This window comes from Pteropus medius, unplaced genomic scaffold, assembly GCF_902729225.1.
Source record: "Pteropus medius unplaced genomic scaffold, Ma_sr-lr_union100, whole genome shotgun sequence".
NCBI lineage: Eukaryota > Metazoa > Chordata > Mammalia > Chiroptera > Pteropodidae > Pteropus > Pteropus medius.
In genome coordinates, this window is record NW_024349519.1 from 2,019,536 (window position 1) to 2,045,640 (window position 26,105).

Below are 26,105 nucleotides of genomic sequence, written 5' to 3' on the forward strand. Positions count from 1 at the left end.
CCGCTGACACCCTGGAGTTAAAACTCCATCCCTCCTTCACATGTTCACATTGGTGTCCTTTGGTGGGCACTTTTAGGGTTTCAGGAAGTGGGGCAAGGTCCTAGGAGAGAACTCAGTGTGAGAACCTTCCTCTCTCTTTTGTCAAGGGTGAGCCTGGTATTGCTGGCTTCAAAGGTGAACAAGGCCCGAAGGGAGAACCTGTGAGTATTTGTCTACCAGCCCTTGCTTCTCCATGCTGCAGCCATGCCCCAGGCATCCCCCCGGCATCCCCCAGCCCACTGCCGATGTCTTCTGTAGCTGTAGCCCTCACATGGGACCTCAGGTTGTGCCCGGAGAAGCGGATGTAACAGCGTAGAGAAGATGCAGCTTCAGCTTCCATCTTTGGCTTGACCAGTTTGAACAGTTTGAACTTTACACCCTCTGTCTTTCTGCTGGGCCACTTCTGCTCTTCCGCCATTAATCCATCATGGCCTCCCTGCCTCAGGTCCCCAGCCCTGGAACAATTGCCAGGGCTACGTCCTCCACGTGCAGGCCAGAGCTTGCCCAGGGCCAGGTGGAGACGCGCCTGTTTCTCTTTTGTGTTGGTTCTTAGGGCCCTGCAGGCCCCCAAGGAGCCCCTGGTCCTGCTGGTGAAGAAGGCAAAAGAGGTGCCCGTGGAGAGCCCGGTGGTGCTGGGCCCGTCGGTCCCCCTGGAGAAAGAGTAAGTGGGATAGGAGTTCCTACCTCCATTGGTGTGTGACCTTGAGATGGAAGTCAAGTCCTTGTGGCTCTGCGTTCCTGCCAAGTCCTGTGCCCTTCCGGATATCATACTCCTCTTTTCTGTACTCACCACCGAGGGGATAGGTCTCCCTTTTCTTTATTTGTGACCCCACCCCCAGGATGACATGAAATAATTTGAGCTCCCTTCCAGAAAGGTGGAGACAGGCCCAAGAAGTTAATGTCTCAGAATCTTGCAAGCCATGGCTACTGCTCCACAGAAACTGTGGTTGATGGGTTGGAGGATAGACTCCTGGAGCCTGGCTAGGTTCTCTGCAGCCACATTGAGTCAGGGGCCATTTTAACTCATTGCTTCTCCTCTCCACTTCTTAGGGTGCTCCTGGCAACCGTGGTTTCCCAGGTCAAGATGGTCTGGCAGGTCCCAAGGTGAGGTGGGGAACTGGGGCTGGGGTCCCTTCCTACATCTCTGGTCTAATGGCCTCTCGCTGACTCCCTGCCTCCTCTGGTATAGGGAGCCCCTGGAGAGCGAGGGCCCAGTGGCCTTGCTGGCCCCAAGGGAGCCAATGGTGACCCAGGCCGTCCCGGAGAGCCTGGCCTTCCTGGAGCCCGGGTAAGTACAGAGCTGCTTTTGTCCTTGGCTTCTGAGCAGACCCCTCGTATCTTTTTCCTCCTGTTCCCTGCAACCCTCTGCTGCCAGGGCTGGGAAGTCCTGGGACCTGCTCTGACACTCATCTTCTTCTCTCTCCTGAACAAAGGGTCTCACTGGCCGCCCTGGTGATGCTGGTCCTCAAGGCAAAGTTGGTCCTTCTGTAAGTTCATCATCTGTTTTTTTGGGAGGGCTATGGGGGTGTCCTTGGGGAGGCAGGTGGGAAGAGGGGCAGGAATTTGGGTGGGAGCATCCTGTGAATTTTGAGAGTTAAGGAGAGGGCAGATGGTAGGTACTGGCATCAGGTATGGACTGTGCAGTAGCTGTGAGCTCTGAAAATGTCACCCCTTTGTGCATTTGGGCCTCCCCTCACGGGAAAACAAAACCTAGTATGCACTCTCAGGGGCAAAACTTCTGGGCTAAGCAGCGCCTTGTCACCACATACCATGTGTGCGGTATGGGTCACAATCTTGGTAAAGCCCACATGCTGTGTCTAGCCAATGCCTAACTCTGTGCCTGCCACACAGTAGGCACTTAGTAGCTGTTGGATGGACAAATGTGATCAGAGTGTCTGTTCTGAGAATGGTGTCTTCTCTTTCAGGGAGCCCCTGGTGAAGACGGTCGCCCTGGACCTCCAGGTCCTCAGGGGGCTCGTGGGCAGCCTGGTGTCATGGGTTTCCCTGGCCCCAAAGGTGCCAATGTAAGTAACGACCTGCCCTTCCATTTCTTCCCATGTGGTGCTACCTACCTCCCTGCCCCGTGGGGAGAGGGCTGGCTTCTAAACAGAGTTAACCAAAGGGCAGTGATGAGCGGGGTCCCTGGTGCCACGGGCAGCTAGGGCCTCCATGTCCTGCTGGAGTGCATGCGATTGGGGAAAACCAGGGCTCCTTAGAGCTTTGGGACCTCTCAACCAGGACATTGTTCCATGGGGCAGACCCTCAGTTCATACCTCTGAGCGTGAGAGAAGGTGCTGATACTCAGCTTTAGCCTTTGCTATCTGTCAGACCCGAAGCCCTAGTCTCCCCAGTCTGCTCTACTCCCCATTCCCACCAAACCCTTGACCTCATGGCCCTGTACTCTCTCCCTCAGGGCGAGCCCGGGAAAGCTGGTGAGAAAGGACTTCCTGGCGCTCCTGGTCTGAGAGTAAGTGCCCCACTGCCTGCCTTGGTGTTGGCTGGACACCCACGAGGGAGAGACATTTCTATGGCATGCCCCCTGGGATCCCCGATAGCAGTATGGCTTTCTGTGGCAGAGCCCAACTGCTCTGGTACCTTTGGGAGTCCACACAGGGGCACTTTTGATTGCTGTGAGTCAGCAGCCCAGGGAGATGGGGTGGACCCCTGTGCTGAGAAAGACTGAGGGAGAAGGAGGGGCCTGGGAAGGAAGGGGAGGGAAGGGGTGCACGTGGAGTTCAGGCCGGGGATTGTGAAGGTATGGAAGCTCTGGGCCACAGAGCGCACCTCCACAGTCCTGGGGTTCTGCAGAACTGAAGAGAAGCGTGTCATCACATCACTCTTCTCTCTCTTCTCTAGGGTCTTCCTGGCAAAGATGGTGAAACAGGTGCCGCAGGCCCCCCCGGACCCGCTGTAAGTACCTGCCCAGCCTCTCCAGGTGGCCCTGTGGCAGGGTCTTGGTAGGGTGGAGGTGGGTGGCCCTGTGGCAGGGTCTTGGTAGGGTGGAGGTGGGTGGCCCTGTGGCAGGGACTTGGTAGGTGAAAGTGGGTGGGCCTCAGGCACACTCAGTAATGGAGCTGACAGATGTGAATCTGGGCTGATCCGGGACACCAGACCCACCCTGAGCCGCGGTGGGGCGTCTCACTCTGAGAAAGCATTTTGCCCCCGCCCCCCACCCCGGTTGTCATTGATAGGAGAACAGTCAGGCACACAGGCACACACACCTTGCTTGGGCAGTGCAGGAAGGTGTCTATCCTGCCCTCCTGTGGCCGCCCCCCAGGGCCTCTAACTGAGGGTCTCAGGGGCTCTGGAATGCTGGCTCAGCTCACCTTTGCTTCCTCTGCAGGGACCTGCTGGTGAACGAGGCGAACAGGGTGCTCCTGGGCCATCTGGGTTCCAGGTAGGCAGCTGAACCAGGCTTCCTCTGGAGCCCTTTTCTGCGTCCAGGGCTCAGTAGGGGCAGCAGCAGGCACTGTGGGTGGAGGGTCCACCTCCCTCAAGGGGGACCAGGGGAATGAGACTTCCCTGAACCACTGGTCTCCACCCTGTGTTGGCCTCCCTGGAAGGTGGGAGGCAGCAAACTTATTCCTTTGCTAATGCTTGTCACTTTGGCTTCTAGGGACTTCCTGGCCCTCCCGGTCCCCCAGGTGAAGGTGGAAAACCAGGTGACCAGGTGAGTGTGAGGTTCTTTGAATCTGCAGCCTAGTTAGATGGGAAGCTGTCTTCTGATGCCCAGGAGACAAGGGCTGGAGGGCATGAGGAGCCCCGTGAGGCCCAGGACGTCTGGGAGCACATCCCAGCTCCCCAAGACGACCATCTGAGCTCAGGGGGAAGGAATGCTCAGCCAGGCTCGGACACCAAAGCCTTCGGTCTCTCACACATTCTTGTTCTCCAGGGTGTTCCCGGTGAAGCTGGAGCCCCCGGCCTCGTGGGTCCCAGAGTGAGTGTCCTGTTGGCCATTCCTGGTGGTCCCTTGAGCCTGCTCTCTCCCTGTGCAGTTCTACCAGCGCCTCCCAACAGCACAGCTGCCCTGGGTCCTGGGTCCCTACCCCGCTCCCCACCTCCCTGCTTCTCCTCGGGCCTCTACCTCATCTCTCTGGCCTAATCACTCCTTGATGTCTCTGCCACAGGGAGAACGAGGGTTCCCAGGTGAACGCGGCTCTCCTGGTGCCCAGGGCCTCCAGGGTGCCCGTGGCCTCCCCGGCACCCCTGGCACTGATGGTCCCAAAGTAAGTGAGGCTGATCCTGCTGGCAGGGGTCCTCTGGGCTGGCCTAGGAGGCCTGCCGAGGAGGATGAGGAAGTGGGGGAGGGCGGAGTGGAAGATGAGACAGAAAGGGGGTCTGGGCATAGGAGGAAGTGAAAGAAAGGGGGGTGGGGTGGGCACTGGGGTCCCAGGGGTGGTGCTGCCCACCACAGACTCCCTCTCTCCCCCCACACCCCAGGGTGCCTCTGGCCCAGCTGGCCCCCCTGGGGCTCAGGGCCCTCCAGGTCTGCAGGGGATGCCCGGTGAGAGGGGAGCAGCTGGCATCGCTGGGCCGAAGGGAGACAGGGTGAGTACCAGCCTGATGTGCCTCCCCCAGAGCCATGCTTCCCTGCCTCGCCCCCACACTTGCTCCCTCTGCCACAGTCCCTGGGGGCAAGGGTCCTGGCTGCCCCTCTTGAGGACCTTGGAGATTCCCCTCCAAAGTCTCTGTTTGCCTTTTAGTGATATCCTCCTTCCACCCTTCCCTCCATCTCACTCCTCGTCACTCACCCTGAGACCACAGTAAATCCTCTTGGCTGGGGTCTGAGCTCTGCCTGGAGTGATACTGAGCTGGCAAAGAGGGTCTTGGAGCGACCCCCACCGCCCCCTGAGGTGGCTCGTTCTCTCTGTCCCACAGGGTGATGTTGGTGAGAAAGGCCCCGAGGGAGCCCCTGGGAAGGACGGTGGACGAGTAAGTGAATGGCTCCAGGCTCCTTGGGGACTGGGTGGGGACAGATGCAGTGGACCTCGTGGGTCCTCAGCTCTGCGCTCAGGGAAGAGAGGGGTCATGTGTGAGTGTGGTTCCTGGTCCTATCTCAATTGTCTGGGCTGGGCAGCTGCAGGGACTTCCCTGTCAAAACTGGGGGCCACAGGGCGAGTTCTGGGGGTCATGGAGTGTACACCAATGTCCACTGGGTGTGAGGCCCCCAGAGTCCCTGCTGGGCTCCAAGTCCCTGACTGACTCTCCCCACCTCCCTCACCATGCCCCTTCTCTCTTCCCAGGGTCTGACTGGTCCCATTGGACCCCCTGGCCCGGCCGGTGCCAATGGTGAGAAGGTGAGTCCTGGCTCCCTTCTCTTCCTCTGCCTCACCTCCCCCATCTCACATGCTGCCCAAGACTGTTAACTTCTCACTCATCAACTGTCACCCTCCTGCCCACCAGTGGCAGCAAGGGGTGAAGGGTGGGGTCTTCTTAGAAGCAAAGTCAGTGGTTGTGTGCCCTGGGGGTAAAAATGCATTCAGCAAAGGCCCCGGGGATGGTGCAGCTGTGGGCTGAAGCAACAAGGAGGAAGGCTGTGGGTAGAGGGACTCAGAGCCCCTGTCTATCGTCAGAGCTTCCTGGATGCACTTTGTTCTCAAAGGGCTCCACTTTGACCCCCACGCCCTTCCCCACCTTAGGGAGAAGTTGGCCCTCCTGGTCCTGCAGGAACAGCTGGTGCTCGTGGCGCCCCGGTGAGTATCTGCCCCTGAGCTTGGCTCTGTCCCTAGGCCCCTGGGAGTGAGGGAGCCAGCTCTGCCTCTCAGCCTGGCCTTGCAGGCCCTGGCACTGGCTCTCTCCCTGCCATTTGGGTCTGGGGGTGGGAGGAGAGAGGAGAAAGGAAGAGAGAAGGCATGTTGCCCTCATGATATGGACATGGTGGAGGGAGGGCCTTTGGGTCACCAGATCCTCTGACCAAGAGGCTTTCCGACCTGGGTTTCTTTGTTTAGGATTGAGCTTCCTGAAGCTGCTTTCAGATGCCTTCTCTCTGGGAGTTACTGCGCAGGGGGCTGGGCCGGGCCAGAAGGGGCTCTGGGCTTGTAGGAGGGAACAGAGCAGGCAGGCAGCAGGGCCTTACCTCTCCTGGCCCCTCTTTTCTCACAGGGTGAACGTGGAGAGACTGGACCCCCTGGACCTGCTGGATTCGCCGGTCCTCCCGTGAGTGCCTCTGTCCACCCTCCCTCCCCCTCCACTCAGGCTAGCTCCACATCCGGCACCCAAGGGCACCTTGCAGCCTGTGGAGGAGGGAGGGCCAGAATTTAAAGGAGAGAGAAATGGCCTCTTCCCTCCTCTCCTTTTATATCTCCACACTGAGGTAACACTCTTATCTTAGACCCAACTTTCAGGACCAGGGTGGACACACACACGCACACATACTCACTCAGAGTCTCTGGCCTTTTGGGAAGAACCACAAGTATTTGGCTTGCCCCTCACTCACTTGCTTCCTCTTTCCTGGGTCAGGGTGCTGATGGCCAGCCAGGGGCCAAGGGCGAGCAAGGAGAGGCTGGCCAGAAGGGTGACGCTGGCGCCCCGGGTCCTCAGGGCCCCTCTGGAGCTCCTGGGCCTCAGGTGGGTAGTGCTGAGCTCCCCCAGGAGCTGTTCCCACAGGGCAGGGACCACTGGGTGCAGGGCGAGGGGTGGACCAGCAGAGAATGGCTGGGAGGCCTGGGCTACACTCTACCTGAGTTCAGGGCCCTCCACCCAGCAGACTGCGGAGCCTGCTGCTCTGCTGCCACAGGAAGGAGAGGCTGCCGGGAGGAGGAGTTTGTACTTAGGGATAAAGGCTCAAGTAGCTAAATTGGCTTTCCATTGTCTTGGGTGTGGGGTATGTGGTAGGGGTGCTCTGGGAAGAACGGAGTCAGGCTGTGTCTCCCCGAGGAGTCATAGTCCCGGACAGAGCAGCCAATCTCCTGGGGGTGAGGGGGAGACCTCACAACTGGCTCTATGGACGCCTGATGGGCTTTTCACCCTTGAGCTCTCCTAGAACAGAAGTCTCTTGGTGGCCAGGATGGCAGGCCCACATGTGACTACTTCTTCAGGCTGGGATTTTTGTGCCAAGAAAGCTGCATCTTTGAAAAACTAGCCCTCAGGAGTCCATTGTTGGGGCTCAGACAACTCTCCCCCGGGGCGACCGGACCTCACTGTCTCTCTCCCTCCTTCCTTCCCAGGGTCCTACTGGTGTGACTGGTCCTAAAGGAGCCAGAGGTGCTCAAGGTCCCCCGGTGAGTGAGGCCCCATCCCCATTCTCACCCAGGTGGGGAGGGCTGGGGGTGCAGCAGCTTCTTTCATACCCCCACCCCCGGCCTCATGAAAATGATGTGGCCCCAGAGGCTCCACTGCAGTGTTCTGGGATTCACCAACTTCTTTCTTCCTCGTCCTGCTCTTGCCCCTAACCTGAGCCCATCCTGAGAGAAGAAACCCCTCTGCTGATGTACAGGGATCTTGGGAGGGCCGGTCCTAGGAGCTAAGTGCCTGGCTGAGTGCTCCCTGCAGGAGCCAGAGACAGAGAAGCTACAGCTGCCCAATCCTGTGGCCAGACCCCAAAGGCCCTTTTTCCCTCTCTGGTTCCCCTCGTCCTTTTCCACACTGGCCTCTGAGACCTCCCCCCACATTAGATTCTTGGACCTCCTGAGGGCCTGATGGATTCAGGGCCTCTCCTCTCTTCACACAGGGAGCCACCGGATTCCCCGGAGCTGCTGGCCGCGTTGGACCCCCAGGCTCCAATGTAAGTGCTGCTGCTGCCTGGTTCCTTACTCGGGCATGGGAGGCACAGGCAGGGGCCGCAGTCTGGCCCAGTCCCCCTGACAGGGCCCTGGAGAGCCCAGGCTCACGCCTTTGTGCCCATTCCCACACCTGGGAGGAGAAGCTAATCAGCCACAGGACGCATTCCCCTTGTAGACAGCTGGGAGCAGCGGGGCTCCCAATCTTCCTGGCTGGCTGGGGTTCAAACCCTCAGACTTCTGGCTCTGTTGGCACGATGGGGCTGGCACGATTGCCTTCATCACAGACATACATTTCTTGAGCACAGTTTGTGCACTGGTCTCTGTACAAGTCATGCATCTTGTCCTTAGGGAGTTTGCAGTGGAGGGAGGAGAGAAGAGGAAAAGTCACCGAGCTCACGGACGACACCAAGTGCAGGGGAGCAGGGGAGCCGGTGCACAGGCTTAGCGGGCAGAGAAGCAGGGATTGAGCTGTTTGTTTGAGGAACTGAGAGTGGGCTAAGGTGGAGGAATTGAAGCTGAAGGGGAGGTAGGAGGGAGGGACTCTAAGTAGATCAGAAAAAGCAAAGCGTGCAGGGGCCGGAGAAGTCAGGGCTGGCTGCCCAGACCAATAATGTAGGAGAGAAAATCAAAGAGGGAGGGAAACTGGTGGAGGGCACAGCTGCCCTTTCCCAGAGGGGAAAGTGCTGTCCCTGGGGCCACGGTAGCTTTGGCAGCCCAGGTGGAAAAGGGTGAATCGACTTTTCACTTCCTGCATTTGCTCCTTCTAGGGCAACCCTGGACCCCCTGGTCCCCCTGGTCCTTCTGGAAAAGATGGTCCCAAAGGTGCTCGAGGAGACAGTGGCCCCCCTGGTCGAGCTGGTGACCCTGGCCTCCAAGGTCCTGCAGGAGCCCCTGGCGAGAAGGGAGAGCCTGGAGATGATGGCCCCTCAGTAAGTGCCTCATCAGGCCCAGCCCAGCCCGGGGCCAAGGGTATGAGAAGCTTCTGAGCTCACAGAGCACAGAGTCGGGGGAGCAGGGGCTGTGGGTTTGCGGGGAAGCAGTGCAGAGGGAAGTATACCGCGAGAGCAGGAGGAATGCTGCTCCCCGCAGAGCTGGCAGCCAGGCTGGCGTGGGTGGGTGGGCCGCTTTGTGTCATTTCTCAAGTTCTTATCTCCTCCCTCTCCTCTTAGGGTCCCGATGGTCCTCCAGGTCCCCAGGGTCTGGCTGGTCAGAGGGGCATCGTTGGTCTTCCTGGGCAGCGTGGTGAGAGAGGATTCCCTGGCCTGCCCGGCCCATCGGTGAGTGAGGGGCACCCCTTCCTTTGGGTGAGCTGGGCCCAGCCTGGCTCAGGTCTGAAGCTCTTCACTTAGTGCTCTAGGCTGTGGTGGCCTGACCTCTGCAGAAGCAATGCCATCCTGAGGCTTCCACTCCCTCTGCCTTTGATAGCCCTTTCCCCAGAAAGGCTCAGTGGGGTCCTGGGCAGGGACTTAGAGGGCACATTCATCATCCTTGTCATTGTCTTTTCAGGGTGAGCCTGGCAAGCAGGGAGCTCCTGGCGCATCTGGAGACCGAGGTCCCCCTGGCCCTGTGGGTCCTCCTGGCCTGACTGGTCCTGCTGGTGAACCTGGACGAGAGGTGAGCAGTGGGACTCACTGTGGAGAGACCCTTACTAAGGAGAGGAGCCTCGTGCATCTCCATGCCAGGCCATCCCAGCCACGTCCTAGTGCCCTGGAGAAGGGATTGACAGGATGGGCCATTAGGCCCGAGGTCCCGGGTGCCATGGATGGTTGTTTTGGGAGAGAGAAGGGAACAGAGACAAAGCTTGGTGAGAAAGCAAGCTTTGGCTCCAAAGCTTTGGTTGGATAGCGGGAACAAGCCTGGAGCTTCTGAGGGGAGGACAGGGGAGCAGAGTGGGAGATGAGCAGGGCCAGCTCTAATGGCATCTTGTTTTCCGTTGCCCAGGGAAGCCCTGGTGCTGATGGCCCCCCTGGCAGAGATGGTGCAGCTGGAGTCAAGGTGAATATCTGGGGGGTCTCTCTGTGCCGTGGGACAAGGAGGATGTTCTGTTGGATCAGCCTGGGGTAGCAGCTTGGGGTCAGAGTCTTGTGTCACTCTGGAAGGACCTTCTTTCCTTGCTTCTTCTGGAGCATTGTTCTCTGAGTCTGAAACCTCTCTCCTGACAGGGTGATCGTGGTGAGACTGGTCCCCTGGGTGCTCCTGGAGCCCCTGGGCCCCCTGGCTCTCCTGGCCCAGCTGGCCCAACTGGCAAGCAGGGAGACCGAGGAGAAGCTGTAAGTACTGTGGGAGGAGCCGTCTCCGTGCTCCGCCCAAGGGCAGATAAAGAAGAAGGCCATGCTGTCCTGGCCTTGACCTGATGCTGTTCCCACTCTCTCCTCACAGGGCGCACAAGGTCCCATGGGACCCGCAGGACCAGCTGGAGCCCGGGGAATCCCAGTGAGTGAGCGTCTTGTGCTGGGTCTCTGACAGAGGCAGGCTGGGAGGGCAACAGGGGCCCTGAGGACCCTGGACTCCTTGGCTTGGACGAGGCCAACAGAGGGCTCCTGCCCGGCTCGACCTGACCCAGCCTGTGTCTGTTGGTCTTGTTCCCAGGGCCCTCAAGGCCCCCGAGGTGATAAAGGAGAAGCTGGAGAGGCTGGCGAGAGGGGACTGAAGGGACACCGTGGCTTCACCGGTCTGCAGGGTCTGCCCGGCCCTCCTGTGAGTGTTGCTGTCTGTGCTCAGCACCCCAAGGCCACCTCTGCTCAGAGCGCACTTGAGTTTCCCATGCTGCTAAGACACCTGGGATCATCCTAAGAAATTTCTTGGGCTCTCTCAGGGTTGGAGGGAGGAGTAAGTAGAAAGGGAATGGGGATGGGACATGTATCTTCTTTCCCAACTTCATATATAAATATATTCAGAAGGCTCCCCATCCTGGAAGAGGGGGCCCTGTCTTTGCTGACCTCTGACCTTTGCCTCTTTCTTCTGCCCAGGGTCCTTCTGGAGACCAAGGTGCTTCTGGTCCTGCTGGCCCTTCTGGCCCTAGAGTAAGTGAGATGGAGTGAGCTCTTCCTCAGGGGTGGGGCCAGGGCACTGGCCAGGTGTCTGATGGGGAGGGAAATGTTGCTGCTTCTTGGGAAGCCTTGGGCTCAGGGGGCCTCACTCAGCAGTGGAAGTAGGACTGGCTCAATGTGACTATGGCCAGAAAAGCACCTGAGATCATAGGTAGGATGAACTTGAGAGCAGCTCTCGGCTGTCAGACAGACCCCTGGGAACAGGACTTTACAAAGAGGAGCCTCGGAGGGCAGGAGAGCCATGACACTGTCCTCTGGCTCTTGGGTGAATAGAGAGCTATTTGGGGTTCTGTGACTGAGAAATGTGAAGAATTGGGAGCAGAGTGGCTAGTGCTATCAGGATGGCCGCCTAATCACCTCCAGCTACTCCCCGACTTTCCCTTTGCTGATGGCTCTTCTCTTACTGCCTTTTTCTCTCTTGACTTGCAGGGTCCTCCTGGCCCCGTGGGTCCTTCTGGCAAAGATGGGGCTAATGGCATCCCTGGCCCCATTGGACCTCCCGGTCCCCGTGGACGTTCAGGCGAAACAGGCCCTGCTGTAAGTGTCCTGACTCCTTCGCTGATGTCTGGAGTGTCCCAGCATCCAGGAAGCTTGAGGTCTCTGGTGCTAAGGGGCCTCTTTTGGGGCATCAGCCTGCAGTTAATGATGATGGCACCCTTTATACTAGGGTCCCTCTGGAGGTTCAAAAGGCCCATGACTTGTGCTGGGATGAGAGGGGCTAATGAAGAAGTAAGGAAGGTGCTATGGTTTTCTTGGTCCTGGCCTGCTGTACCCCTTCCCAACTCATGGGACTGGGAAGAAAACACTCCAGCACATTCTAATAGGTGGGGAATGGACACAGGAGGGACAACTCCCCAGAATTCCTGATTGATTTCTCTGTTTCCTGCTACAGGGTCCTCCTGGAAATCCTGGACCCCCTGGCCCTCCAGGTCCCCCTGGTCCTGGCATCGACATGTCGGCCTTTGCTGGCCTGGGTGCGAGAGAGAAAGGCCCTGACCCCCTGCAGTATATGCGGGCAGACCAGGCAGCTGGCAACCTGAGACAGCATGACGCCGAGGTGGATGCCACACTCAAGTCCCTCAACAACCAGATTGAGAGCATCCGCAGCCCTGAAGGCTCCCGCAAGAACCCTGCTCGCACCTGCCGGGACCTGAAACTCTGCCACCCTGAATGGAAGAGCGGTGAGCCAAGAGAGCAGGACTCCCTGTCTCAGAGAGTAGGAAGTCAGCCCACTGGGCGTGGCCCCTTCAGAAGGAGGGAGGAGACACCCGTTAGTGCAGGGCTGAGGCAGGCCTGGGAGGGTCTGGCAGGTGGTTGCTCCCCAGACAACAGCAGAGAAACTGCAGCCCTGGCTCCTGTCTTGCCACGCTACATGGCAGATGTGACGTCAGGGCAGAGTTCTGTCCGCCAGGCAGGCACTGCTCCTATCCTATTGCTTGCTCTGCCATTTGGCGCTGGACTGTCCCATTCAGGTCTCCTTGTCCCTGATCCCTTCATCTCCTCTCCCTTGGGCCATAATGGCCCTCACACCCTGCTCCTCTTCCTCTGGTGCCCCTGTAGCCCTTCCTGTCTCTGGCCCTTCGGGGAGGGTGTGTCAGTGCTGGCCTGAGCTCTGACAGGGTGTTGCCTCCTCCCCCTGCAGGAGACTACTGGATTGACCCCAACCAGGGCTGCACCTTAGACGCCATGAAGGTTTTCTGCAACATGGAGACTGGTGAGACCTGCGTCTACCCCAACCCAGCCAGTGTTCCCAAGAAGAACTGGTGGAGCAGCAAGAGCAAGGACAAGAAACATATCTGGTTTGGAGAAACCATCAACGGTGGCTTCCACGTGAGTGTCTCATTGCTCTCTAGGCCAGAGATGGCTCCTCAAATCCTTTTCTTTTTTCCCTGGAAGTTTTTAGCACCTTGCCCACATTCTTACCAGTTTTCTTTGGGGCTGAAGAGGAAGGAAAGAGGAGAAATAGTATTTTCTCCCATTTAGAAGTGGAGGAAGAGGTCCTCGGAGGCTTGCTCTACTCTCTGGAAGCAAACACGTCCTCCCAGTGACCCACTCTCCCAGTCCCCTTTAGTTCCTCTGAACCCTGGACACTTAGCAGCCCCTGAAGCTCATGGTCCCACTGAATGCCGCTCACTCCCGGGCCTCATACCACCACTGTCTGCCCTAACAGTTCAGCTATGGAGATGACAACCTGGCTCCCAACACTGCCAACGTTCAGATGACCTTCCTGCGCCTGCTGTCCACCGAGGGCTCCCAGAACATCACCTACCATTGCAAGAACAGCATCGCCTACCTGGATGAAGCAGCTGGCAACCTCAAGAAGGCCCTGCTCATCCAGGGCTCCAACGACGTGGAGATCCGGGCTGAGGGCAACAGCAGGTTCACGTATACTGTCCTGAAGGATGGCTGCACGGTGAGTGGAGCTGGCTAGAGCTTCCAGAGAGAAAAGTTGCCTATGGCTGGGGGCTTGGGCTGGAACAGGTGGAGGGTTGGTCCCCAGTAGTGCCATGGTCCTAAAGTGACAAGCTCATTAGAGGTGTGAGTGTGAGGGGTTATACAGAGAAAACATGCAGAGTGACAGGTAAGGGAGAGGAGCAAGTTGTTCTGTCTTCCTCACTCCCTTGGCTCAGGGGAAATAAGACCTTAGCCAGTGTTTCCAGTGACTCTTGTAAGAGGATTTGTATAAAGTGTAAGGGCTGCCTGTGAGATGGAGTGACAAGGGGTTCACAGGTGGGGAGCTTACTGTGGGGAGTGGGAAGGAGGAGAAGGGCGGAGTAAAGGAGGCCTTGCTACTAAGGACAGGGGTGGAAGTGGAGAGGGCTCTGGCCAGCCAAGAAGAGGTCTAAGGAGCCCCGAGTGTGGTTTGCACTTTTTGTTCTATGATGCTCAGTTTTGTGGTCCTGGGCAGCTGGTATTGGATTGCAAGGCACCCTCTGAGTAATGTCTCCTCTCTTTCTCCCCTAGAAACACACCGGTAAGTGGGGCAAGACTATGATCGAGTACCGGTCACAGAAGACCTCGCGCCTGCCCATCATTGACATTGCACCCATGGACATAGGAGGGCCCGAGCAGGAATTTGGTGTGGACATAGGGCCTGTCTGCTTCTTGTAAAAACCTGAACCCAGAAACAACACAATCCATTGCAAACCCAAAGGACCCAAGTATTTCCCAATCCCAGTCACTCTAGGACTCTGCACTGAATGGCTGACCTGACCTGATGTCCATTCATCCCACCCTTTCACAGTTTGGACATTTCTCCCCTCTCTTTCTAAGAGACCTGAACTGGGCAGACTGCAAAATAAAATCTCGGTGTTCTATTTATTTATTGTCTTCCTGTAAGACCTTTGGGTCAAGGCAGAAGCAGGAAACTAACTGGTGTGAGTCAAACGCCCCCTGAGTGACTGCCCCCCCAGCCCAGGCAAGAAGAACCCCCTTCAGGTGCCGGGCGCAGGAACTGTGTGTGTCCTACACGATGGTGCTATTCTGTGTCAAACACCTCTGTATTTTTTAAAACATCAATTGATATTAAAAACAAAAAAAATTATTGGAAAGAAACATTGACTTGGGCTTTGTTCTTTATTTTCCATTAGTCCTTGATTCTGTAGGCATGACCAAATGGCCACTCTAAGGCCTATTTCTGTTGACTTTTCAGCCAAAAGAGAGGACACTGAAGCCACACTAACTGGTTTAGTGACCTTACACAAAAACAAACTTACCTCTTTTTGTAAACCTTGGCACTGCACAGAACCCAGGGGTAAACTGGGACCAGACATCAAGATTTGGGAAGGGAGGCACGAAAGAGAGATGGCCTTATTCTTGAGAATAAACACAGAACACGACTCCGGGGCAAATTAGTGCAAGACAAGTGATAGCTCTGAGCTCAGGGGATGGGACATCGTGTGGGCCACATCTTGCTGGGTGGGAGAGATGGGAGTCCCTCCTGAGGGAGGAGGAGTCTTGGGATGGGAAGAGGAGAGGAGGGGAGTGAACTGCAGGGGCCTGTGCTGAGTGTACACAATCAGACAATCTTGGTGATCTACTTTTTTGTATCTTTCTCTAAGACTTTTAGGTCAAGAGAGGTGGGAGTGTTAAACGCTTACTGTACCCCTTATTCCTCTTTCCTGCCCCTGTCCTTCTGGTTCCTATTCTACACTTCCTGGGCTTGCACTTAAAACTTCCATGGACTTCCTCTCAACACCAGGCTTATGAATGGACAGCCTCTCATTTCTCCCTACCATCGGGCATCCCTTCCTTTCCAATGGCTTATGTATGCGTGGCAGAAACGAGGAAGCGGTCACCTTCTCCACTGGAAGAGGGCTAGTTCATGACGAACTAAAAGTAAAAATGAAAACATAAGAATGCATAATTAGAATAGCTATCTCATAATTTAAAACAACACATCCATCTACCAAGAGAGCTGATGGGGGCCGGGGGAGAACAGTGCAGGTGCTTGTGAAAGCGTTTCCTTAGGCAATAGGTGGAGCTGAAGAGTTGAGTTCTAATCTGTCAACCACACTCCAAGAGCCCATGCTGCTTCCAACCTCGCTTCACGTCACACTCTGGCGTTGGAGCTACTTTTTCTTACTAAAGCAGTTCAGTAGATTGTGGCCAGCAGCTTAGATCTTTGTAAGAGAAGTCCCATTTGCACCAGGATATCAAGGTGATCCCTTGCAGGCTACCCACTTCTTGGGTTCCTGGTAAAACCTAGAAATTATAGCAACCGCAGCTTAGTAATCATGTGAACCAGAGGTAGAGCTCAAAGGAAGAGAAACAAGTGGAACAGAAGGCCCTGCCTCTGTGGTCAAATCGAAATGCACACCCTGGCTGGCAGTGCGTGCTACTTATTGCTGCTTCCTTGTCTCAACCTGGCCCAGAGGGGAAGGTGAGAGTAACCAGGTTCATTACGAATTCCTGTGATCCCTGATGTCCCAGGAAAGGTAGGTCTCTCCAGTCAGAATAACCTCTCAGATAAATTCCTGACCCCAGCAGGATGGAGCAGACAGAACTAGCTTAATTGTAAGGGCTCTCTTGAGCGTCTTCAGCTCTATGAAAATGTCCAAAGGCTTTTAACTAAGAGTCAGGAGTCTGAGCTCCAGCTAAGACTTACTCAAGTTTCCTGTTTCCTGGTAAATCACAGAACAACTTCTGAAATCGTTTCCCCTTCTAAACAAGTGAAGGAACACAGAGTGCTCTCGAGGTGAAGAATCTTACTTATAAGGGCAAAGAACAGAGATTATTTTTGCCCAGAGGAAATACTTAGGAATGGGCTGATTCTATTAGTTGTTTCACACTTGGAGCTAGAATCCCTAGACAGTTGACCCAGAGATTGCAGGGATCCTGCTTTGGGGTAACGAGAGTTGCAGAAGAGACAGTGGAGGTAAATTGTGGCCTAGACGGAACCTGGTGAGTATGTCTTGTGATGGTGTTTTAAACTTCAAGCTATGACTCTGGACAAAACGCATCAGAAAATGCAATTTTTAGCACACAGCAGTTGCTCGATATGGAATGAGAAAATGGAAAAATGGAGATTTCAACCAGGTGACCCAGGGTAAGCAGTTTGAGAGCAAGAAAAGGTCACTGTAGAGGCCAAGGCAGAAGCTTGAGAGAAAAGATCTCTGGTGAAGCCTCGTCTCAAAGAAACACATTCTTTCCAAATCTCAATCCACTAGAAATACAATGATGATGGCAATGACACCTGGGCTGGCCACTTCCCCTATTTGAGTGTTGCTGAGAGCAATTCTATGCATCTCTTCAAGAACTGATAGATAGCATGACATAACTACGCAGAGCATCTTAAGGTGCAGTTTGGGATGCTAAGGATATAAATAGGTATGAGAATTCATAGCATTATGAGGTCAGATTTGTTGCTCTATGTTCAAAACAAGTACTTTGAGTATCATGGCTAGATTTAAAGGTAATATTGAGAAGTAGGAAATGCCATTGAGGCAGAGTCATGAAATTATTAAAACTTAATTTTAAAATTACTAAAATTATTAAAAATAACTAGAGGCTATTGGGAAAACGGGATAGCTAAAGAGAAGAGGTAGCAATGCGGACAACTTCATGTATTTAGGGCATGCTGTGTTTAGGGTGATGTTCTGAGAAATGGTGTACCTTTGCTTCTATACAAGTCGTGTTTCATTATCAATATACAGTCATCACTATCCTGTTCCTACAGAGCATTAAAGGACCCAGTGCAACACTGAAACTGAGCTTTCAGCCCTCAGCTTTTAGGTTACTCAATCATGGTATCAGCCAAATGAGTCATGAAATTTAGACTTCAATAAAGATTCAGTGTCAAAATTATTAATATTTAAGATCGAGCTATGGGAATGACTACTATAGACCCCCCACTCCCATCTGTTGCTGTTAGGGTTTCCCAAGGCTATCTCAGCCAAGTTCTGAAACCCGACTACTCAAGCTTCTCAATTAGATTCTCTGCCATTGTGGGGCTGTAGCCTGCTTTTTGGTGACAGAGCGTGGAGACAGTTGAAGCAACTTTCAACGTCAAACCAGGCCCTCTTAATCAGCACTACAGCCAGTTGGTTGGGGTAAGTTAATCCTCAGGAAGCAGCTTCTCACTCCTCAGGCGCCCCTGGCTCTACCTCTTCCAACCTCCAGGGGGCATTAAACGCTCTGTTCTGGAAGAGCAATGGGGCAGCCTGTCACCATCGGAGGCAGACGGTGAAAAGTGAGGTTGCTTTCTGTGACAGGAGCTTCTGGGAACAGTACAATCAGTGCTCTTTCTCTTCCCTTCCCACCCTGTGCTGACCTCAGGCAACTATCCTATGGTCCCCCACGGGTGCCTACTAAGACATCCAGGCAAGCAAAGGAGACACATATGAATTAAAAGCAGGGTTTATTATTCTATCAAATTCCTAATCCATGTTCTAGCCAACGGATGAAGGGTAAATCAAGCCTCACACAGACTCTTGGTAAAAACAATTATAACTTTATACAGGAAAAAAAGTTTTGTTTTTAAAAAAAGTTCCTAGGCATTTAGGAGCAGATGAAAAATTTTCACGTATTGAATGGTCTGTGCTTTCTTCTATGTGTTTGAATGTTCTCTCTCTGCTGCCTCTTCTGTGCAGATGAGGCCCTGGTAATAGCTGTGCAGCTCCACTAATAGTTCTATCTTTAAGTCGCTTGCTCTATGGTTTGACAACCTCAAACCATGGTATGCTTTCAATTTATAATGCTCCAAAACAGCTGAAAAGATCTGAATTAAATTCTTGAAACCTTTGAGTGCCTACTATTTGCTGGGCATAGGCTGGGCATTGGGCAGTGATTCTGCTGTTTGAAGAAACATAAATGGTGCCACAGAAAGGAGTTTTCCTCCCAAGTGGCAGGAGGAGGTTTGCGGGGATTAAGAGAACCAGTTTTTTCTCTACTTCTACCACCTGGGGCAGGTATGGAATTCCTGGGAACAGATGCTGTGTCTCTTCTGACAGCTGCTGTCATGGAAGAATCAAGAGAAGTTTCTAAACAGCTGTGGAATTTGCTCCACAATCCACATAGTGATGTGTCTCCAAGGAGCTCTGGGTCACATGGCCAATGTATGAAATCTTCACTGAAGTTCTAGGAAAAAGAAACCAAGAATTATTTCTGTTTTTGAGATGAAATAAGAAAAACTGTCCAAATAATTTCTTGCAAGCTCAGGCAACAATATCCATGGGTCCCAGAAGAATATCTTCATGGTTACATAACCAAGAGGCCAGAGGATCTTTCTATATCCACAAAGATGCTGTGCTACGAGATGACGTTCTAAAGAAGTGGTTCTCAAATGGGGATGATTTTTTTCCCCACAGGAGACTTGGGCAATGTCTGGAGACATTCTGGGTTGTTACAACCGAGGGGGGAGGAGGTGCTGAGTGTTACTGGCATCTAGTGGGTAGAGGCCAGGGATACTGTTAAACATCCTACAATGCACAGGACAGCCCCCTACAACAAATAACTGTCTGGCCCAAAATGTCAATAGTGCTGAAGCTGAGAAACCTTGCTCTAAACACACTTATTTCGAATGTCTGCAGCAGACCTGCACATTTAACAGTCATGGTTCAAGGAATACCCCCAAAGGTCCGTGACATGTGGTAATTTGTGTGACTATAGAGAGTAAGTTTGTCTAAATGTCCAGTACTTTACACATTGAGAAGACTTTTCTGTTCTTTACTAGTCTCATTAGGATTCTAAAGGGATCACAAAACTAGACACCATTTCATAAAGAAAGTTATATGTCTAACTGTTCACTGTGAGTCTGGTGATTTGTGAAGGGGATTTGGACAGTGCATCTGGAGGACACCAAGAGTTCACTGTATCTGTGCCTGTAAGGCATCGGGGTGTCCCCTCTTTGGCTGGGGACCTCTGCCTGTGGGTCATACAGGATCTCCCAAGCACAGGCGGTGAGCTGGCACAGCCTGACGGTCCATGCTCAAAAACAAAGGCCATGGAACAGGGAACGTGACGTACCTCATGAAGATCACTATGTTGTGAACCTGGATATCGGGCAATGTGCAGAGGAAGCTACCGAAGAGCAAATATGGAAATGGTCAGTTTGGCTCAAAAAAAGAGAATCAGCGGAGTGCCGAAAACTGTTAAACTGAGGTGCAGTCGGCCCTGTTTGGGGCGCCTCCCCTTCCCCACACCCACCCTCCTGACCTCAGTGCTGCCATGGCTCACCAGTTCGGAGTCCCTGCAATGTCCTTTCTCCTCTCACATCATGATACTTTTTGTTTTTTCAAACCCATCATATAAATGCTGAGGCTTGGAAATGTTTCTAATGGCTTAATGTTCTCTTTTAGAAACTGTAGCACTTTGGTCAAATATCAAAAAACACATCCTCTAAATAAACCTCAAGATGGCCAAGGCTAGCGAACCTACAGGTCAAAGGCAGGACCAGCCCCAGTTTACTGAGTATAACTCTGCATTCCTTTTATCTAGTAGAGAGCACACAAAGAGAGAACACCATCCTTACTACACATAGGAAAATGGTCCTCCCATCTCGGCCTGCTCCATAAAATTCACCTGAAAAGAAGACACCAGAGTCAGTCTCTGTCCAAGCAGTATTGACACAGAACAATACTATTATTAATGTCTAAAGACCTGGGAGCGTCTCTCCATCACATACAAAATATCCCCCCAAGATCGTCCCTCATACAGACTATGAGCCTCTAACAAATGCTTCCGACCGCTTCTCTTTTGAGAGGCCAGTGGACCTCAGACTATCATTCTGCCTCTTCTTGATTTGTAGCAAATTGCTTTCTTTTACAAATTCTTTTGCTCCCCTAATACTTAAATCCTTAATTTTTCATAATTACAGAACCCATCAGCTCTTTTTCATCAACCAGTTCCTACAAGTGGAAAGGAGAGGAAAAGGAAAGCAATGTGGCTACGGCATTTTCCTACACCCTCTCTTCTCTCAGGCCTGTGGGGCAAGGATCCTAGAAGAACAGCATACCAGCTGCTCGCTCCGGGGTGGAATGAGGGAGACGTTAGCTGTCGTATACGACCCAACCACTGTGTTCATGTACTGAACCTGGCTGGACAGGCTGGTCACTGCCACAGGGTAGAAGTTGGAGTTCCTGATTTTCAGGGTGGCCTGCATCAGTTAGGGCAAGGAAGGAAACGAGTGTAAGTGTCCTGGGTCCAAGACTTGCAGGTGCACAACCCAGGAAGGGAGGGCCTAAGTCTTACCTTGATGGCGAGAATTACAAGGGAGTCCTGCTTATTAAATGTGACTTTCACCACTCTGATGCCACCATCATCCACAAGGACTGAATGTGGAAACAGGAAGAAAACCACCAAACCAGATGCCAGGAGACAGAGCAGAACAGACAGGAGGACATACTGCTTACTGCAAATGACACAACATGTGACCGACTTAGGCAGTCAGATATCAAGGTCTATTGCTTAAGATTAAATGCAAAACCTGGAATGAGGTGGGAGGGACAAGAAAGTAAAAAGGGATAGGAACCACAAACCAGGCAAGAATGAGTGGAGTGGGAGAAGCTTTTTAAATCCATCAGAATGCTGTTTGCAATCTGGGAAGAGAAGCTGAACAGAGGAGCTGTGTGGACAGAAATATTTCCTAACCTCCCAAGACACCCCTCTTCTCCAATTCCTTCTAATTCAGTTCCTTCACTTGGCCCTCAGAATGTTTTTAGCTTCACGTTTCCTACCCCAGATGGTGACAGGGGCAGTGCATTTTGCTGGAGCAAACAGTATTAAAGGAAATAGAGGAATTTATAAGAACAGATAAGTTTTCAGAAAGTTAACTGGCATTCATACATATAAAAAGAGACTAGGGATAGAAGCGGGTATTAACAGGAGAAAGACAAGTAACTCACGTTCTCTGAGGGCGCAATCTCTGATCGCTGTGTGGGATCAAAGCCACCAACTCATTTACTTGCTCTAGAAAAGACCAAACAATAATTTGGTAAAATAAGTCCCATGTGTTGGCAGTACTTTCCTTCACATCACACATCAGCCTGCCACAACATATACTAGTCTGGAATTAGACATTTCTAAGATACTAGTTTCATATTTTGGGTCTAATGAGCAAAAAACAAGTAAATCTAGAGAGTACCACAAATTACAAAACATCTACCAGTGCTGCCAGGGCAGTGATATGGAAGTTGAGAAATCTAGGATCTTGTTCTGGCTTTCCTGCATGAACTCGGGGAAGTCATTACCTCTCTAGGACACTGTCTTCTCATTTCTAATATGAAGGCTTTAGAGTGAATAGTTATCACTAGCTCTAAACCTTTGTGACTATCTAAACTGTTACAACTTTCTGAGGGTCGACTTTGTGATAGACGATCCTGCATCTAATCTAGGCTCCACTCCTGAGGATTTGTTTTTCCTCCCTACTTGACATATTTTTCAGACCTTAGGTTAATGAGTCATGATCTGCTTCCTTGAACAGAAGCTTCGAAGTTGTCTTTACCCTGATCCTCCGGTTCACTCATTGCCAAGCAAAGCCAAGCCAGGCCTTATGAGTGAGACCAATAAAGAAACGTACCTGTCAACAAATCCCACAATGTACAGCAAACTGTTGAGGAAACCACAGGTTTCAAATGGAGTCACTTGTGCCAAAGCCCATGACAGTGAATCTAGGCTTAATACTTGACCTAACTGCAGTTTCTCCAGGAATATAATCTTAATCAGTCTAGAGTCAATTAGATCTTCAAATGTACTAGACTGAATTTTTGTTCTTTAACAAAACCAAATGTTCAAAACCAAGGAAACATAGAACAAAAGTAAAAGTGAGGAAAAGAAACGCTTTCAAATATAAGGAAACCAAGAGAAGTTGTGAGACCTGCCCAAGTTTATCAAGTCAGCTGAGCTGGCTCCTGTTCAGGGCACAGTTTATAATTGATATTACTGACTAGAATAAAAGCTCTATATGGGAGACAGGAGAAGCTCTGTGGGTATCTCGGGATTCTTATTGGGGAATCATCCTTGCCATGATCAAAGATTCTCACCTGTTGGAATGTAGCCTGTCCCTTGGCATGTGAGACAAGTGATGCTGTCCCGCCCAGTGAACTCCACATATGGGAATTGGGCAATGGCTTCCTCCTGCTCCCGTTCATCCAGCAAATCCTCCCTGTCATCTTCTTTCTTCCGCTTGTAGGAAGAGAGATGAGCAGAGGTGGAATGCTGGGATCCCATGGCCGGGATGTGCCACCAGTGTCATGTCCTAGAATGCAGAGCCAAGTTAGTGCATGTTGGTGGCCACACTGCGCCAGGAGAGAAGAAATGGTATCAATGAGAAAAGTGAAAACACAAAAACGACCAAACTGCCGTCCTGAGTGTGATCTTAAACACCTACACAATTTCTACCAGGTCTTCATTTTGTAGCACTGCTCCCCCCACCTCCCATACAGCCGGAGGAACGGAGCCCGCTTCCGCCAACCTGCCCAGCTCCTAACAGCCCTGGGACTCGGAGCACCCCAGCTCCCACCTGGTCCCATCTCGCCCTTCCCGTCCACTATTTGCAAACTCTGTGCCCTCCTCAAGAAAAGCTTCCTGAACAAATAACACACACCAAATTAATAACAGGCCTTAAAGACCCTCCCACCCCGACTCCCGGGCCCGGGAGGCAGGCTCAGGTCACGCCCCCTGACAAAAATGGGACGCTGTGAGCCCACCAGAGTCAGAAGCAAAAGCCGGAATCGACGGACCTACCTGCAAGGCGCGAACCCCCAGCAGCTCCTTTCCGGACCGTTCCTCAAGCCACCGGCCGGCTTCAGCTTGTTTACCTGTCGGGTCGTCAGAGCTGCACACACTCGATGCGCACGCGCCGAATGGCAAGCGAGCCAGAGACGGCCGCGTGCGCACGCGCTTGCGCTCTTTGGGGGCCCAGCAGTCGGCGCCGCTAGAGGGCGGCAGAGTGCGAGGGAAAGCTGCGTCTACGCGGCCTAGGGAGGGTGGACTTGGAGAGAAGGGTGATGCCCAGCCGTTCCCCAGAAATGCTGGGAAAGGCTCGAGTCAGGCTTCCTGAGCAGAATGTTTCTCTGCGGCGGGAGGAGGAAGAAGACCCTGGCGGCCAAAACCATTGTCATCTATTCTTTGAGCACAGGGGCTGTGTAGACGCTGAAAATACAAAGATGCAGAAGACACTGAACCCGCCCTCATCCTGCTTTAGGATCTCCCCTTCCCCAGCCCGCCACACCACACAAAAGGCAAGCACGTAAAGGATTAGATGACGTTTTAAAGGGTGCGTTTCTCTGTGGGTACTGCCACGTTGAGCTTAGCCCGCAGCGGAAGGAAGTGGGGGTGAACATTAAGCAGGTGAAATTATTAAAAATGATGCTGGGGGAGAGGAGAGATTCTGAACTGAGTGAATGAGGGGCCTGCTTGGCAATGGAGAGTGAGGTCTCTGCCCCCTCCGTCTCTCTTTTCTTATTCTCCGGTGGGGAAGGCTGATGCTCCATAATCTGTCTAGCCACCTGCCTAACTGCTGATCATGAGCATCCCCATGAGTTTTTAGAGTAAGAAGTGCTAAAAAAATATATATATATTGAATGACAGTTGTTGAAGACAGAAAGGCAGACCTTATTCAAGAGGGCCATGGTGATAGGGATAGGGACTGCTGCAGTGGGGTTTTGCAGTGGGAGAGAGAGATTGGGCCCAGCTCTGAATATAACATGGGCAAGTAGGAATTTATAGAAACGGGGCAGAGTAAGGGTCAGATGGAAAATTACTAAGAGAAAACATTAGGAATAAGGGGAATTCTGGCTAAACCGACCTAACAGGATTTTTGCTGAAGACAGGCCAAGGTGATCAGATATCACTTGGGGGATAGTGGAGGATGAAGAACCTATCAGATTTGAGGGTGATCAGATATTGAGGATTGGGGGTTCTTGCTAAGCTGACTTAGCAGTGTTCTTGCTAAAACTGGATTTTATAATAAGTATACAGAGGGGCCTAGGAGAAGGTTCAGGAGCCTGACTAAAGTTCGGTCAAGCAAGAAACCTTTGTTAGAACCAACAAGGATCCATTGCAACTCTTTTTCCACTTCTGCCCACACTTCCTTCCTAAAATCTAGTCTTCACCTTTCTCCTTGCAAGCACTATACCAGTTTATATTCCTTATTTATCTAAATCTGATTTTGTTGGAGGTGGCAATATGCTCACGTAAAAATATATTTCCCAGCCTTTCTTGCCATGTGACAATTCGAGCCAATGAGATATAAGCAGAGGTCGTGTGGGACTTCCAGGAAAGCTTGTTAAAAGGAATTGAGACTCAATTGGTACTTTGACCTTCTACTTCCTGTTTAAAATTTGGACTTGTTGGAGGTGGGGCAGCCATATTGTGACCATGAAGCAAAAAGTTCATGCTAAGAAAGGCTGGGTAGAAGGGTAAAAGGAACCTGGGACTCTGATAACCTCTGGAGCTACATTCAGGCCCTGGTAACTATCTTCTGATTTCTCATTACATGAGAAAATAACAACTCCTCAAAACTGTGGGGTTTTGGTTGTCTCTCACAGTGGGATGCTATCTTAAAAGATACAGATACAGAGCTAGTAAAGGGGAAAGCCTGGATTTTAACGCAAGCAATCTGACTGCTTTAACCACACACCGTGTAGACCACACTTAGGCTTCTATCCTCTTCTAAAGTCTGCCCTTGGGCACATGCCCTTGGAGATGGGGAAGCCCCTTATCTGTCTGAGATCTGTCTCTCAAGTTCAAGTTCTTGTCTGAGGACTCACTTCTGGCAGGGAATTCACCTGGGGAAAATGGGGAATGAGCCCATCCTTTAGTCGCATGGGTATCACCTCACTTTGTGGCCTCTGCTGGAACACTGCCAGAGACAGGGTACAATAAACCTAATGTCCATGCTACAGATGGACATTACAGAGGGTTGTCCAGGCTGTCCCAGAAGCAGAGAAGGTGAGCAGGCAGCAGCCTGATTCATGCCAGCTTAAGAGGAAGAGGCCAGAGGGCTGTGAATACTTTGAAAAGAAGGGAAAGAGGCTAAGGGCTGGGGCTTGTGGGGAGGAAAAGGCAGGGTTTGGGTTGGTGAGGACGGTAAAGGGGGCTGGGAGCTTAACAAGCAGAACCCTTGGGCTTTCTGACAATCTGTGTTTGAAAGTGTGTCTGGGACAGATGGACTGTACTCTCTAGAGTGGCTCTTATACCTCCTTGTCTCCCCAGCACCTGACTTGATGCCTGGCGCATAGTAGGCCTTCAAGAAATGCTTGCAGGATGACTCAGCCTGGAGGCTGGCCAGTGCTGCCTGAGGAAGTAGTCCCAGCATCCTCCTGAGCCATCTGGGAGGCAGTTTTAATTGGGCAGCACATTCCTGAGCAGACAGCCATCACTTCTCACCTGTGCCTGGTTTCCAGGTTTGTCTCATCATCATGATTATGAGCAGCGAGGTTACTGCAGACGTGAGCTCACTGGGGCTCTCCAGGTGGGCTGGGACAGAGTAGGGTCAACTGGGCATCCCTACACCCCTAGCCTCTTCAGTTTCTCCATATACCTTATGTCCCCTGGGCCCCACAGGCTGAGAGGAATAGAGGCCTCGAAGGGCTCTCTGAAAGACTCCGAGGGGCAGGTAAGGTCAGACGCTAGCTCTACTCAGCTCTGCAACGCCCCCTCCCATGCAGGGGTTGGGGGGGCTGTCTAGGACTATGTTAACCTCCCTCAGTACTGACAGGGAAACTGAGGCCTCAGAGTTGGAAGCTCTCTTCATGTTCTTCATTTTGACTCCTTTATTCCACAGTTGGGAGAAACTTTGCCTGAGGTTAAATGACACCCAGTAAGTGAAAGAATCAGGACCAGAAACAAATCT

The 26,105-nt window shown here is 52.6% G+C and overlaps 2 protein-coding genes across 3 annotated transcripts in view; one reads left to right on the top strand and one right to left on the bottom strand.

Moving 5' to 3' along the window:
* Positions 1–14,365, top strand: part of COL2A1 (collagen type II alpha 1 chain) — a 31,375-nt gene extending 17,010 nt beyond the window's left edge. For both annotated transcript variants that reach the window (XM_039882196.1, XM_039882197.1), the window contains 33 exons: positions 147–200; positions 593–700; positions 1,090–1,143; positions 1,229–1,327; positions 1,473–1,526; positions 1,965–2,063; positions 2,453–2,506; positions 2,896–2,949; positions 3,383–3,436; positions 3,656–3,709; positions 3,932–3,976; positions 4,167–4,265; positions 4,480–4,587; positions 4,918–4,971; positions 5,283–5,336; positions 5,679–5,732; positions 6,142–6,195; positions 6,499–6,606; positions 7,206–7,259; positions 7,709–7,762; positions 8,528–8,689; positions 8,930–9,037; positions 9,267–9,374; positions 9,702–9,755; positions 9,923–10,030; positions 10,140–10,193; positions 10,350–10,457; positions 10,730–10,783; positions 11,240–11,347; positions 11,703–11,991; positions 12,453–12,640; positions 12,981–13,223; positions 13,775–14,365. In XM_039882196.1, coding sequence (XP_039738130.1) covers positions 147–200; positions 593–700; positions 1,090–1,143; positions 1,229–1,327; positions 1,473–1,526; positions 1,965–2,063; positions 2,453–2,506; positions 2,896–2,949; positions 3,383–3,436; positions 3,656–3,709; positions 3,932–3,976; positions 4,167–4,265; positions 4,480–4,587; positions 4,918–4,971; positions 5,283–5,336; positions 5,679–5,732; positions 6,142–6,195; positions 6,499–6,606; positions 7,206–7,259; positions 7,709–7,762; positions 8,528–8,689; positions 8,930–9,037; positions 9,267–9,374; positions 9,702–9,755; positions 9,923–10,030; positions 10,140–10,193; positions 10,350–10,457; positions 10,730–10,783; positions 11,240–11,347; positions 11,703–11,991; positions 12,453–12,640; positions 12,981–13,223; positions 13,775–13,921 — 3,099 coding nt within the window. In that variant the 3' untranslated portion in view covers positions 13,922–14,365. The remainder of the gene's footprint in view (positions 1–146; positions 201–592; positions 701–1,089; positions 1,144–1,228; positions 1,328–1,472; positions 1,527–1,964; positions 2,064–2,452; positions 2,507–2,895; positions 2,950–3,382; positions 3,437–3,655; positions 3,710–3,931; positions 3,977–4,166; positions 4,266–4,479; positions 4,588–4,917; positions 4,972–5,282; positions 5,337–5,678; positions 5,733–6,141; positions 6,196–6,498; positions 6,607–7,205; positions 7,260–7,708; positions 7,763–8,527; positions 8,690–8,929; positions 9,038–9,266; positions 9,375–9,701; positions 9,756–9,922; positions 10,031–10,139; positions 10,194–10,349; positions 10,458–10,729; positions 10,784–11,239; positions 11,348–11,702; positions 11,992–12,452; positions 12,641–12,980; positions 13,224–13,774) is intronic.
* Positions 14,366–17,652: 3,287 nt separating this feature from the next.
* TMEM106C (transmembrane protein 106C) lies at positions 17,653–23,142 on the bottom strand. The gene is made up of 8 exons (XM_039882198.1): positions 22,994–23,142; positions 22,291–22,505; positions 21,154–21,217; positions 20,501–20,660; positions 20,265–20,405; positions 19,782–19,831; positions 19,277–19,330; positions 17,653–18,388 (listed from the first exon to the last, which is right to left on the bottom strand). Exons 2-8 carry the CDS (start codon positions 22,475–22,477, stop codon positions 18,292–18,294), a joined length of 753 nt encoding a protein of 250 aa, XP_039738132.1. The 5' UTR covers positions 22,478–22,505; positions 22,994–23,142; the 3' UTR covers positions 17,653–18,291.
* Between the last annotated feature and the right edge of the window lie 2,963 nt (positions 23,143–26,105).

What these genes read in the sequence shown, in the direction of transcription:
- TMEM106C (XM_039882198.1), bottom strand. Translation starts at nt 22,477, where the DNA reads ATGGGATCCCAGCATTCCACCTCTGCTCATCTCTCTTCCTACAAGCGG. An exon ending in CACCCCGGAGCGAGCAGCTG is followed by an intron (nt 19,832 to 20,264) that starts GTATGCTGTTCT and finishes TCTTCTTTTCAG; the next exon opens with GTGAATTTTATGGAGCAGGC. An exon ending in AACATAGTGATCTTCATGAG is followed by an intron (nt 18,389 to 19,276) that starts GTACGTCACGTT and finishes TCTTTTTCCTAG; the next exon opens with AACTTCAGTGAAGATTTCAT.